Source organism: Erythrolamprus reginae, chromosome 12 (genome assembly GCF_031021105.1).
Source record: "Erythrolamprus reginae isolate rEryReg1 chromosome 12, rEryReg1.hap1, whole genome shotgun sequence".
In the NCBI taxonomy this organism is placed as follows: domain Eukaryota; kingdom Metazoa; phylum Chordata; class Lepidosauria; order Squamata; family Dipsadidae; genus Erythrolamprus; species Erythrolamprus reginae.
In genome coordinates this window covers 5,420,590-5,434,999 of record NC_091961.1, presented here as the reverse complement: position 1 = coordinate 5,434,999, position 14,410 = coordinate 5,420,590, and the positions used below count along the sequence as shown (strand labels likewise).

At 42.6% G+C, this 14,410-nt stretch overlaps 1 protein-coding gene across 2 annotated transcripts in view; it reads left to right on the top strand.

Moving 5' to 3' along the window:
• Window positions 1-9,741, top strand: part of PPP3CC (protein phosphatase 3 catalytic subunit gamma) — an 83,859-nt gene extending 74,118 nt beyond the window's left edge. Inside the window, exons 12-14 of one of the 2 annotated variants that reach the window (XM_070765482.1) lie at window positions 1,390-1,487; window positions 6,522-6,551; window positions 9,533-9,741. In XM_070765482.1, coding sequence (XP_070621583.1) covers window positions 1,390-1,487; window positions 6,522-6,551; window positions 9,533-9,708 — 304 coding nt within the window. In that variant the 3' untranslated portion in view covers window positions 9,709-9,741. The remainder of the gene's footprint in view (window positions 1-1,389; window positions 1,488-6,521; window positions 6,552-9,532) is intronic. The other variant, XM_070765483.1, reaches the window with a different exon arrangement.
• Window positions 9,742-14,410: the final 4,669 nt, after the last annotated feature.

Here is a 14,410-nt window from a genome sequence, read left to right as displayed (position 1 = left end):
CCAGTAAAGCGGCCTTTTGCAATTGACAGGTGGAGATTTGGTCAATTCCGATGGTTTTCAAATGTCCGCTGAGATCCTTTGGTACTGCGCCCAGCGTGCCAAGTACCACTGGGACCACTTTCACGGGCTTATGCCAGAGTCGTTGCAGCTCGATTTTTAGATCTTCGTATTTCACTAATTTCTCTAGCTGCTTCTCCTCAATTCTGCTGTCTCCTGGGATTGCGATGTCGATGATCCATATTTTCTTTTTCTCCACGATCACAATGTCTGGTGTGTTATGCTTCAGAATTCGGTCAGTCTGAAGTCCCACAGTAGTTTTGCTTGCTCATTTTCAACCACTTTTTCGGGCTTATGATCCCACCAGTTCTTTGCCACTGGTAAATGTTTGCCACTGGTAAATTATTATATAATATTATAGCGATGATGAATAGCAATGGGGACAAAGAGTCCCCCTGGCATCTTCCAGGGGGACTCTTTGTCCCCATTGCTATTCATCATCGCTATAATAATAATAATAATAATAATAATAATAATAATAATAATAGTAATATTAATATTATTATTATTATTAATTAGATTTGTATGCTACCCCTCTCCGAGGACTCTGAGAAAAATATGGTATATCCCACTTCACAGTATTTTTCAGCCCTCTCTAAGTGGTTTACAGCAGTGTTTCCCAACCTTGGCAACATGAAGCCAGGGTGGCGCAGCAGGTAGAGTGCTGTACTGCAGGCCACTGAAGCTGACATGTAGATCTGAAGGTCAGCGGTTCAAATCTCGTCACCGGCTCAAGGTTGACTCAGCCTTCCATCCTTCCGAGGTGGGTCAAATGAGGACCCGGATTGTGGGCGCAATAGCCTAGCTCTGTTTAAAAAGTGCTATTGCTAACATGTTGTAAGCCGCCCTGAGTCTAAGGAGAAGGGCGGCATAAAAATTGAATAAATGAATGAATGAATGAATGAATGAATGAATGAAGATATTTGGACTTCAACTCCCAGAATTCCCCAGCCAGCGAATGGGAGTTCTGGGAGTTGAAGTCCAGATATCTTCAAGTTGCCAAGATTGAGAAACACCGGTTTACAGAGTCAGCCTCTTACCCCCAACAATCTGGGTCCCCATTTTACCGACCTCAGAAGGACGGAATGCTGAGCCAACCTTGAGCCTGGTGAGAATTGAACTGCCAAATTGCAGGCAGCCAGCAGAAGTAGCCTATATTGACTGCGTCATCGTGGCTAAGAATTACAAGAAGTCAAAACCCAGACACCAAAATCCAGGAAGTTGGGAAACCCTCCTCCCCAGAACTTCAAGTACCAGAGTTGTAAAGAACCGATGTGCTTCTCTCTGTGTGTTGCGCCTGTGTGATTTGGTTCCCTTTTCTTCTGTTTGCAGAGAGGAGAGCGAGAGTGTGCTGACGCTCAAAGGTCTGACCCCAACAGGTACTCTGCCCATGGGGGTCCTCTCAGGGGGAAAGCAGACTCTACAGACAGGTAAGTATACCAGAAGCGAAGTCCTTCCCTGCGGGATACGAAGGAATAACAATGGAAATTTAGCTTCTGGACGTGCCTTGCGGGAAAAACCACCGGATATTCCAACGGGAAGTTAAATTGCTGGTTTCCCCAGTGCTGTTTTTCCCTTCCCACCGCATCCTCTGCGTTTTTGTCATTAAAAAGATGGATAGCAAAAGGGTCACCTCAGATCAGTGATGGCGAACCATTTTTTCTCTAGGGGCCGAAAAAGTGTGCGTGCACGCTATCACGCAAGCACAAGTGCCCATACCCATAACTCAAGATGCACAAGTGCTCATACCCATAACCCATAACCTGGAGAGGGCGAAAACAGCTCCCACCCCTCCCCGAGACCCTCTGGAGGCCGGAAATGGCCTGTTTCCCAATGTCTGGTGAGCCCAGTAGAATAGAATAGAATAGAATTTTTTTTAAAAAAAAAAAGACTTTATTAAATATATACATTAAAACATGTAACAAAAAAACGACAAAATAACAATATATACACTACATACACATAAAGAAAGAAGAGAAAAGGAAAAAAAAAGAAAATAAAGCATCTTGCGTTATACAGTACATAGAATGTTTGGTATCATTACTTAGAATCTGCACCACCTAAAAGGTAGTGTAATTGGCTTGCAGCTTATACATAATACAAGAAGGAATATCTTCCTTTTAATAATTATTACATATTTATTACATATATACAACCTTTCGATTTTCTTGTTATTGTGTCAATTTTATGTCATTTTTTCAGTGGTATAGTAATGCTTTGATTTGTTAATATTTTTTCTTGGTATCAATTTGATTTTTCTCTCTAAATTTGGGTTTAGGGTTCCTAATTTTCTTTCATTTCAGAATAGAATTTTTTATTGGCCAAGTGTGATTGGACACACAAGGAATTTGTCTTGGTGCATATTTCACCCTCCCCAGGCTCCAAAGGCTTCCCTGGAGCCAGGGGAGGGTAAAACCGCCCTCCCCTGTCCCCCGGAGGCTCTCTGGAAGCCGAAAACGCCCTCCCAGAGCCTCTGTGAGAGCCAAAATCAGCTGGCTGGCACACACATGCACATTGGAGCTCAGCTAGGGCAACGGCTGGCGTGCCATCAGATATGGCTCCACGTGCTACCTGTGGCACCTGTGCCATAGGTTCGCCATCACTGCTCCAGTCCAATATTACATTCCCACTGTAAGTGAACAAACGTCCCCTGGGAGTGTACCCAAAAACACAAGAGCAGTATATTCCTCCTAGCGTTTAATAGCAATAAACTAAAACTGCACGTTTTGATGTCTACAGTAGCTATATGTAGTGTCCATGATATTTACTTGTCCTGAATCTACCAACTTTTAGCTTTGTTGGAAAAAATGAGAGGGGGGAAAAATAATCTTCTGAATCTAAATTTCCTCTTCGCATATAATATTGCAAACTTCTATTTTGCCTCTTCTTTTCCCCCCCCCAATGAAAACAGATTTGTGTAGAAATATTAGTTCATGCTGTCATCCTGACTATGGAATTTGTCTTGTATTCTTTCTCTCTCTCTCCTTCTCACATTCTCTCTCTCACACATAAATATGTGTTCATAACAGTTACATATTGTCAAAATATCAACTTACTGAAAAGTGTTGCAGTACATTAATTTGCTACTGAAATCACGACACGATCTCACAGTGAGATATTATAGGTTAGTTTAATAGCAGTGGTTGGTTTGAAGCAGGAAAAAAATGACCTGTAGTGATATATTCGTAGCGCAAGTACAGTGATACCTTGTCTTACAAACTTAATTGGTTCTGGGACCAGGTTCTTAAGGTGAAAAGTTTGTAAGACGAAACAATGTTTCCCATAGGAATCAATGGAAAAGCGATTAAGGCGTGAAAGCCCAAAATTCACCCCTTTTGCCAGCCGAAGCGCCCGTTTTTGCACTGCTGGGAATCCCCTGAGGCTCCCCTCCATGGGAAACCCCACCTCTGAACTTCTGTGTTTTTGCGATGCTGCAGAGGAATCTCAGCAGGGGAATCCCAGCATCACAAAAATGAGCACTTCGCTGGCAATGGAAGTCCGGAGGTGGGGTTTCCCAGCGAAGGGAGCATCAGTGAAATTGCAGCATTGCGAAAACACCAAAGTCCTAGAAACCCCACCTTCAGACCTCTGTGTTTTTGCAAAGCTGCGATTTCACTGAGGCTCCCCTTGCTGGGAAACCCCTCCTCCGGACTTCCGTTGCCAGCGAAGCACCCATTTTTGCACTGCTGGGATTCCCCTGTTGGGATTCCCCTGCAGCATCACAAAAACACGGAAGTCCGGAGGTGGGGTTTCCCTTGGAGGGGAGCCTCAGGGAAATCCCAGCAGTGCAAAAACGGGCGCTTCCCTGGCAACAGAAGTCCGGAGGTGGGGCTTCCCAGCAGCGGTGGTGGGTTTGTAAGGTGAAACTAGTTTGTAAGAAGAGGCAAAAAAATCTTAAACTCCGGGTTTGTATCTCGAAAAGTTTGTATGATGAGGCGTTTGTAAGATGAGGTATCACTGTATGTTAATCCTTTTCTATTGCCAGCATTTAAACTCAGTTTCAAATCAGCTCGATCTCCTTCCTATTTACATCGGATAACTTCTATGTTATACCAATCCATTCCCATATCGACGTGAAGAAAGCATGTTATAGTAAGAGCAGCAATGGGCTGCTGCCCCCATAGGAGGGGATGCAGTGGAGGTAGTAAGTTTATGCACTATTTATTGAATGCTTAATAGGTTTTTTTATTGTCCTTTTAACCGAACCTTTATAGCAATGAAAGAAAATTGAGCTACTTGCCTAGTCTGTTATCATACTGAACCTTGTGGGTTCAGTTACAAACCCTTAAATTGTTGTGCTCCTCAACAAATAATGCAGGCTTAGTAAAAATGGCGGACAGCGTTCTCCTTCCTCAAGCAAACAAACCGCTGAAGCTGCACAAATGTTTTCGTGAACCCCTGAAGGTCTGAGAATGTCCTTGGTTCCCAAGAGAAAGTATTTTGTTTTGACTACAAAACCCCAGTTATTTCTATTCCCTCTCCCCTATCTCTCAGCTCCAGTGTGGCAACACTTGAAGCTTCAAAACTGCTTTTGTCAGGTCAGCTTCAGAGCTGACACATCCCTAACGCCATCTAAAACGGAGGGCTCCAAACTTGACCACCTGAAGACTTGTGGATTTCCAACTCCCAGAATTCTGGGAGTTGAAGTCCACAAGTCTTTAAAGTTTCATGTAGAAACTTTTTCAAAAGTGATTGCTTAACTTCAGTATCGTGATGTGCAGAGGTTATCTACGAGGGTCGGCCAAAAAGTAATGCACCACTTTTTTCCCCCTCCAACAATTATTTATTGAACACAATGACACACTAGAAAGAATGATATTTCCTCTACGGTCCCTATTTTTTCACGTAATCTCCGTCCCATTTTAAGGCCTTCCTCCAGCAAGACACAATGGTGTGTATGCCCTGTGGGTACCACTCCTTGTGCTGGTCACGAAGCCCTTTCTGCACTGTGCAAATCACCCTCTTCGTCATCCTCAAAATATCTTCCACAAATGTCATCCATTCAGACCCATGCAGATTCTCCATAAACTGTACACAAATGTTTGTGAAATGTTCCCAACAGTTTCTTTCTCCGCAGTGAGAAATTCAATGGCGACACGCTGCTTGTAACGTACATCACTTACAGACGCCATTTCAAACACACTGTTGCAGCTACGCTATCTGTCTGAAGAACACAACATTTACACATACACTCCTGACAATTCAAATAATATACAGTGGTACCTCTACCTACGAATGCCTCTACTTACGAACTTTTCTAGATAAGAACCGGGTGTTCGAGATTTTTTTTTTGCCTCTTCTCAAGAACCATTTTCTACTTACAAACCTGAACCTCTAAAACTGTAACCGGAAAAGCTGGAGAGAAGCCTCCATGGGACCTCTCTAGGAATCTCCTGGGAGGAAACAGGACCGGAAAAGGTGGGGGAAAGCCTCCGTGAGGCCTCTCTAGGAATCTCCTGGGAGGAAACAGGGCCGGAAAAGGTGGGGAAAAGCCTCCGTGAGGCCTCTCTAGGAATCTCCTGGGAGGAAACAGGGCCGGAAAAGGTGGGGAAAAGCCTCCGTGAGGCCTCTCTAGGAATCTCCTGGGAGGAAACAGGGCCGGAAAAGGTGGGGGAAAGCCTCCGTGAGGCCTCTCTAGGAATCTCCTGGGAGGAAACAGGGCCGGAAAAGGTGGGGAAAAGCCTCCGTGAGGCCTCTCTAGGAATCTCCTGGGAGGAAACAGGGCCGGAAAAGGTGGGGAAAAGCCTCCGTGAGGCCTCTCCTGGGAGGAAACGGGGCCTCTACCCTCCCAATTTGATTGATTTCTCCAATCGCACACATTCTATCTGCTTTTACATTGTTTCCTATGGGAAAAATTGCTTCTTCTTGCCAACTTTTCTACTTAAGAACCTGGTCACGGAACAAATTAAGTTCATAAGTAGAGATACCACTATATAACTAAAGGTTCCCATTCGTACCATAATAGTAGCCTGGAAAAAAAAGATGTTTGGTACATTGCTTCCTGGTTGACCCTCGTAAGAAATGCTATAATGCGAAAGATTTGGGGGCACGTCAGTGTCATTAGAAAAGTTGATTCCAAGCCAATGGTTAAATTCTGCTCTCCTGGACGCTCAGCTGAGCCGTTTCCCCATCTGTTGACACCGCGACATTTAACCTCTCCGGACGCCCTTTCACCTCTCTGTCCTCTTGGCCGTCCTTCTCTGCTTGCCCGGTCATCGTCACTTTCCTCCTCTCGTTGGGTATCGGGCGGGTTCTAAGTCTCTTAAGCAGAGGTCCTCAAGCTTGGCAACTGGAAGACTTGTGGACTTCCACTCGGGCTGGGGAATTCTGGGAGTTGGAGTCCGCAAGTCTTCCGAGTGGCCATGTTTGAGGACTCCTGCTCTTTAAGCAACCATAGTGATGTTAAGTTCACTCACGCTTCTCTGTCTTTATTTTTGCATGCCACTGTTCCTTCTGTATTACAGCCACAGTAGAAGCAGTAGAGGCACGGGAAGGTATGGCTAGAATCTTGCAAGATGGTGTGTTTGTGTGTTTGCTAAATCTTTTGTTCTTTTTTTACCCCCTCCCTCCATCCACATCCGTGTCTTTGCTAATCTCTGTTTTTTTTTAACTCTCATCCAAGAGTTTTATCGTCAGTATTACAAAAATAAAACAAAAACTCCAAATATTCTTGCATCACCAGAAGTAGAGAGCATCTAAAGGAGAAATCCATCAGCTTGGCACATCCTCCATCCTTATTGTCCACCTCGACAAGAGCACAAAGGCATTCGGTTGTCTCTGCCCTTACGGCTACTTCGACTGACCGATTTACCTTGGTAGTTCTGGGAAGTAGAAGGTGCTGAGTTTCAATAGCTGCAGTGAGTAAATAGACCATATTTCCTTTTCCCCATTTTATTCAGAGCAGTCCTGTGCAGCCCCATAGAAATCAATTCTATAAAGGTAGTCCTTGACTTACAATCACAACGGAGCCCAACGTTGATAAGTGAAACTTTTGTTTAGAGTAGAATAGAATAAAATAGAATAGAAGGAAAATAGAATAGAATAGAGAATGGAATAGAAAAAAGAGAAGAGAAGAGAATGGAAGAGAGAAGAGAATAGAAGAATAGAATAAGGAATAGAATAGAATAGAGAATAGAATGGAATAGCATAGAGAATGGAATAGAATGAAAATAGAATAGAAAGAAAATATAATAGAATAGAGAACACAATAGAAAAAAGAGAAGAGAATGGAAGAGAGAATAGAATAGAAGATAGAATAGAATAAGGAATAGAATAGAATAGAGAATAGAATGGAATAGCATAGAGAATGGAATAGAATGAAAACTATAAAATAGAATGAAAATAGAATAGAAAGAAAATAGAATAGAATTGAGAATAGAATTGAAAAAAGAGAATGGAAGAGAGAATAGAATAGAAGATAGAATAGAATAAGGAATAGAAAATAGAATAGAATAGAGAACAGAATGGAATAGCATAGAGAATGGAATAGAATGAAAACAGAATAAAATAGAATGAAAATAAACAGAAAGAAAATAAATTTGAATAGAATATAAAGAAAATAGAATAGGATAAAGAGTAGAATAGAATGGAATAGAATAGAATATAGAATGGAGTGGAATAGAATAGAATAAAATAGGATGAAAATAGAATAGAATAGAATAGAATAGAATAGAATTTTTATTTGCCAAGTGGGATTGGGCACTCAAGGAATTTGTCTTGGTGCATATCCCCTAAGGAAGTGGTCCTTGCTTTCCTCAGTATTTCCATTCAGTATTTTAACAGAAATACTGAATCCATCAAATTGCATTGCTATGTCATCTGTCAGAAATGTTGCAAGGTCTCCCGCTTGGATGGGAGGTTGGACTAGATGACCCACAAGGTCCCATCCAACTCTGTTAATCTGTTATTTTCAATGCATGGCAAAAGTCAAGATTCATATTTGGCAGCAGAAGAGCTCATTGTGGACCTAGCTAGTTCCTTGTTCCTGCTCAGACTCTCTGCAGAAGAAGAGTTAATGCTCAGCCCTGGGTTGGGTAGAAAGTGCTCAGGCTGTGCCAAGTGGGTGAAGAGGCTTTGGCCAGACATACCTGAAGTTTTTCTCTGCATCCAGTTCATGGTCATGCAAGTCTTTTTCGTTCAAAGATTGGTTCATTTCCCCCTTTTTTGTGGTGTGGTGCTTTAAGAAAAAATCTGTGTGTGTTTGTGTGTGGTATTCTGCTGCGCTGAAGAGTATGACTTTTTTATTTAGTACTCAGTGATTTTGGTTTTATGTTTCCCAGTTTTGAAAAGAATGCTGTTACTTTCACTGCACCGTTGCTTCCCTCGTTGAGCATCTGTCTGACTTCCTCATTCGTTTTTCTCCAGATTAGGTTTGAAGTTTTATTAAGTGGGGGTGGAAATGTCTTCATTGACAGTTTCGCCTAAAAAAAATATTTAAGCTACAAACAGATGTGGGTTTTTTTAAATAGAGATGAAAGCAGTTGGAGAGAAAACTCTTGAAACATGTATATTTTTTTCCTTATTGATTTTTGCCCTACGATCATAACCTACTGGGTTTTTGAAGCATTAAAGATTAAAAACAAGTCAATTGATTCGGACTCTACAAGCTGCTTAGAGAAGGCTCTGAAGCACCATGAAGCTGTATATAAGGCTTAAGTGCTGTTGCTATTGGAAGCCAAAATGTGGAAACATTGCCTACCACAACCAGAAACAATAAATCTTTAGAAGATATATAAATCTTCATTTATAAATACACCCAGAACTCGCATTTTTAGGACAATTCTCGATATAAATCTTTATGTATAAAACATTATATATATATATATATATGTCACAAGTTTTTTTGCTGAATTTGAAAATCAAGGGAGACTAGGATAGATCTATTTCGGCCTTATTTTGGCCTCATCAGCTAGCCATACCCTCACTGGGACTTGAACTGCAACCTTTGCCTTGTAAGGCAGAGAATTAACCTCTCGGCTACAGTATCCAAACCCTTCAGCTCTGCACCAGGGAAGGGTTACATATTTTTGTGTCGAATCACCCTGGTGTATTGAAGGAACGTCACAGCTCCTTTTTTGCCTCTCGGCCCAACCCAGGGCCATTTCCAAGGCAGTTAATTTGATTGATAGCCGACAATTCTATCTGTATGTGTCACATGTTTTTTTTGCTGAATTTGAAAATTAAGGGAGACTAGGATAGATCTATTTCGGCCTTATTTTGGCCTCATCAGCTAGCTATACCCACTGGGACTTGAATATTTATATAAATATATAAATATTTATATAAATATATATAAATATTGAGAGAAAATATCTCAGATGGCTTCTAGACTGCCAGAAATATGGGAATACAGTGAATGAAGAAGTCGGACGCATGCTCTACGCACAACCTCTGCTTGGCCGCAGAGGAGCAAGTGTTTACAAGTCAACGGCCTACTTTGCAAACGCCTCCAATTGTCCCCTTTCCCCTCCCGTAGCCATCCGTGGATTTTCGCCTCAACACAAGATCCGCAGCTTCGAGGAAGCCAGAGGTCTAGATCGCGTCAACGAGCGCATGCCGCCACGCAAGGATTCAAAGCACCCTGACGGTCCAGTGAATTTAACCTCAACAAACTCTGCGGACAAGAATGGGACGGGGAAGAAAGCCCAGTAACAGTTCCATATCACTAAAGCATCCAAAACTTAACGAATTCTATTTATTTATTATGAAAGGGAGGGTGGGGAGGGCGGGAGTGGCGGGGCGGGAAGAAAACCAACTTTAGCCTGGAGGCACATCCATAATCCAAGTTTGCATCCATTCTGTAAGAGAGGTGACCATTTTGTAAGTTTTTTAAATTTTATGTTCAATATATAAAGTAATCTCTCTTTTTTTTTTTTTAAATTTAGGATGGGTCTGAAAACTAGTACATCTATAAAGTGTTCTGTACAGATAGGTATCCCTGCCAAGAGGGAAGGGCCCTGTGGTTGGTGAGGGTGGGAGCGAAGGGAAGGCAAAGCATCCTAGTTCAACTACCGTATCGGATTTACTCGAACCATTTTAAGTTAGCAATTATTTTTTTTTAAAGTGGCGTTTTATTTTAACACATTTTCCTTCCCGCATTTGCTCTTCATTTTTTTTTTTTAAATCCTCCTGTTTCTTACCACATCTGATGGTCCAGCACTTGACTTCCATTAAAAGACCTGCTGCTTAGGGCGATCGGTAAACATTTTTTCCTTTGTGTAACCCTGCTTTGGAGGTAAATTCAGAGGTAAATACAGAAAAAAACAGCACAGAACAAGTTGCTAAATGTTTGCAATGGGAATCTCCCTTTTTCGGGGTCAAAGACAACTCACCATGGCCAACTCACCACAGGACAACGTGCCCCAGGACAATCCAACCATTCAATTTAATTATTTCAAATTGTTTTCTTTTTTAAATTGTCATTCATATTTCTCTTTCCTTCGACATAGTTTCTTTAATGATTCTGTTCAACTGGGTTTTTTTCCCGATATGAATGTAATTTTTGTCCCATGGCGAGTTGGCTGGGGCGTGTTGTTCCATTCCAGCCTTTCCCTCCCCATTTCCTCAAATGTACCCACTGCTTTTCCTTCAGAAATCCCAATCCCAGTAGAGAAAACTTCTTGGAATAAACCATTATTATGTCAGTTTTGATTCATGCGATTCAGGATCTCCTTTCATCCCGAAGCGTCCCTCTTGGGAGCTAATCCAAGCTGGCTGCTACTATTTCCTACGCGTTCAACTCCGTTTGGCTTACATCAATATCACGCCTAAGGGATCTATAGGGTTTCTCTGAACCACAAACAGCCTCGCGAGATTGCTTAGCAGTCCAAACATCAAAGATTTTTAGATCTTAATGTAAAAGGAGAAGGGAAACTTGGCCCTTCTTAGCCATCTTCGATGCATCATCCCGCAAACCGCGCCACAGCGGCTCCACGATAAGGGACCCAGCACAATATTTACCTGCCTTGTCTCCATGAGGGCCTCCTGCTTGCAGGTTAATGTGACATGTAGGGAGAATAACTTCTGTAAAGTTCTGAGTTCAAAACTGAGCATTTCTCCTCTCGTCCAGATGTACTAAGTCTATGACTGTTCATTACAGACAGGTGGGAAACACCACCCACCTGTGCAGAGATACTGAGGAATCCTCTTCGGGCTTTAAGAAGCAGAAAAAAAATCCAAAAGTTCTCTTATTTTTTCCCCCTGTATATAACCTGATAGAATGCTCTCTGCTTGAATCCAGAAAGCTTCTCGGCAATTTCAAAGGGGGAAAGTATGATTCACCAGCCGCTTTAGCTAGAAAAATGATCACTGATGTGACATCAAAACTTGCACAACCTATGTAGGCTCAATGTTAATACCCTCAATCCACATCACCCCATCAAATTAAAACCTTCCATCGTCCACTCAGTCGTCCGTCTTTTTCAAATTGGCCTCTGGAAGCAACATTGCTTGCTTTTTATTCCCCTAATGAGACCTACCCCAATTATGGGTGGGGGGGGGGAAATTTGTAGGCAACCTGTTCTATTCACTCTACTATACACATCTAGGTAGGTTTGTACCCTAGAATTGTTTTAGGGTTCAGATCGCTGATGCACATCTGTAATTTGGAGCGTTTTGTAGTAAATGCAGGTACAGTAGTACCCCTAGATACGAGCATAATTCGTTCCATAAGGGAGCTTGTATCTCGAGGCAACTCGTATTCTGGAACAAATAACTTTTTCCCCCTCCGAGATAACCAAAAGCAAGGATTCTAACCAAAAGCAAGGATTCTTGCGCCACCTAGTGGATGCTCGGCTCGTATCCCGAATTTGAGCTCGGGAGTAGAACAGAAATGTCTCTCCCCTCCTAGCTCGTATCTTGAAATACTCACATGTAGAGCAGCTCGTATCTAGAGGTACTACTGTACTGACAAATTGCATATTGGTCCTGAGTTTGTGGAATTCCCTCCGAACAAGAGTACCTATTTCACTTTTCACATTTCTCCAACTATATGTTTAGTTAATGGAATAATATCTCAACCCTCCTCTTTGTAAAGAGTTCCAAAACCCCAACCAACACGGCGGGAGGGCAGGCGGAGTGCTTTCTCCTTGCCCTTGAAGGATCTACGGATGGTAGCAAAGGCCTGCTTATCTTACAAGCCAAGAAGTACGATTTCCCCCGCGATAGCTGGTGATGGCAAGGGAGGGGGAAAAAAAAGATGAAAATTCTGTTAAAGGCATCGATAAGAAAAAAACCTCTGCAGAAAGAGCAGAGTAAACATTTTAGTTTGGAGCAGAACCTGGAAGCTTTTGTGTTATAATCGTGCCAAAGAGCAACAACTGAACCATTGGAAGTTGTATTTCGGAAATGGGATCCTTCTGTTGAGTATATTCTTAGCTTGGTCTGTTGTGGTAGACACCAAGCTTTGGTCGTGGTTTCTTTTGTTTTTTAAAAAAAACCCTGCAGTTTTGATCGTTCATTGTGAAAAGGAGAAAAGAAAAGGAAAAAGATAAGATGTGTGTGTGTGTGTGGGGGGGGTAAAATATCATTGATAGTACCCAGTTACCTCTTGTTCTCTCCTGGCTCTTTTGCTATGTGTTTTTGAGTCAGTATTCCTCAGGCAAACTCTTCTCCATATTAGTGGCTTAAACAAAACGGTACAATCAGCCACCATAGGTCTATCTATCCTTTTTTTTAAAAAAAGAAAAATACCTCTTATTTGCTCTGATGGACTCCTAACTCCAGGTTACAGCCATAGGCTTTGCCCATTTCTTAAACCTTCTTGAGAATCAAGATATTAGTTAGGGGTTGTTGTTTTTTCCTGCATTTTTAAAAGAACTGATGCAGTTGAGGGACGTTCGTATTTTCATCGCTGTCCTTTTCCCGCAACCCTCCACCTAAATCGTGCGACCGATCCTCTTGTAGACGGAGAACTTCACGTCCACTTAGACAGGCCCTCGTACAGCTGTTGTTTAAGTTGATCTCATTTTTACAGACGGCTGCTCGGAATTCCTTCGTGAACTAGATCCATCCTTTACTACTGGTAGGATATGATGCAGCCTCGCTTTGGAAGACTTCTCATCCGAAAGTTAAAAAAAGATTTTTGCAGGTCACTCAGAAAGGGCTTCATTCAATTGCATAAATCTTGAGTGGCTTGGTTCAATCTCTGTCGTTGTGTGTTTTCATCCATCTGTTCCTTATATCCCCCCCCCCCTTCCCAGCATCAGATACGATCCAAATGGTGAGCCTCCTACGGATGGGGGGGCACTTCATTTGCTAATTTCAGCCATAGGGATGAAAATCTTTATATATATACATATATATAAATATATTCTCCGGGGAATCAGTATCCAAAGGCACCATTTAGACCACGACAGCCTCAACCACATACATTTGGATCTTCTCATGCAACAGTAATAATGTTTATAAAATAAAGCTGGTCTTTAAAAAAACAAAAAAACCCTTAGTGTCTGAAATGTAGTGCCAACTTCGTTCTCTCACCTTGGAGAGATTATAATTCTTGGCAACTGTGTCTAGGCGCCCCCCCCCCTTTTTTTTTTTTTTGCCTACTAGAGATCATTGTAACGTGGGCTACCGATTTAGGAAATGGTGAAAACGATTCCGGTCCTAAATTTTTCTTTTGAGTGGCTAAGTTCTGCCCTACTTCTAGCCCCCACCTGTGCCCCACCTCCAAGCTTCCTTTCCCTCCTCGGTTTTATGAAATTAAAAGCTAATCAGGCTTGCTTGCAGTATTTTAGGTTTAAAGGTGATGCATACAGGTGGGCTGCTAAGGTGGAATGGTGACGTGGGCTCACCCCCCGTGGCTCTGAGTGCTAGCAGAGTCCTGCACAATGATGCTACTGCACCTGGACAGGTAGCGAAATTGCCACAGGTGCACCTGAGTGTCCGCGTGCAATTTCACTACCTGCCCAGGTGCAGTATCATAATTGCGCTGGACTCCGCTAGCACTCAGAACCACAGGGCCAGCACACGCCACCGTTCCACCTGAGCAGCCCACCTCTGGCGTTGCATCAACCGACCTCCCCTTCGCCCAATTCTGTTAAAGAGAAAGAGAAGCTTGGAGTCTAATAGAATGGATGTTCAGGAGAGGAGTAATTTAAAGGTAGGAGTGGCCTTCATCCCCACCAGATAGAGCCATTCCTCTCCTATTTCTACCTTCAAGATACTGAAGAGAGGCCGCTTAAGACTCCTTGAATTTCAGCATAGCATTGGGTGGTGGCATTGTGGCAAAATAGTGCAATTTGGGGCGAAAGCATTGGGTTTTCGGACTCTCTAGTTCAGAGGTGGGGAACCATTGCCCTTTATGACGTGCAGGCGTGCACTGAGCATGTCTGGCTGAGGATTCTGGGAGTCA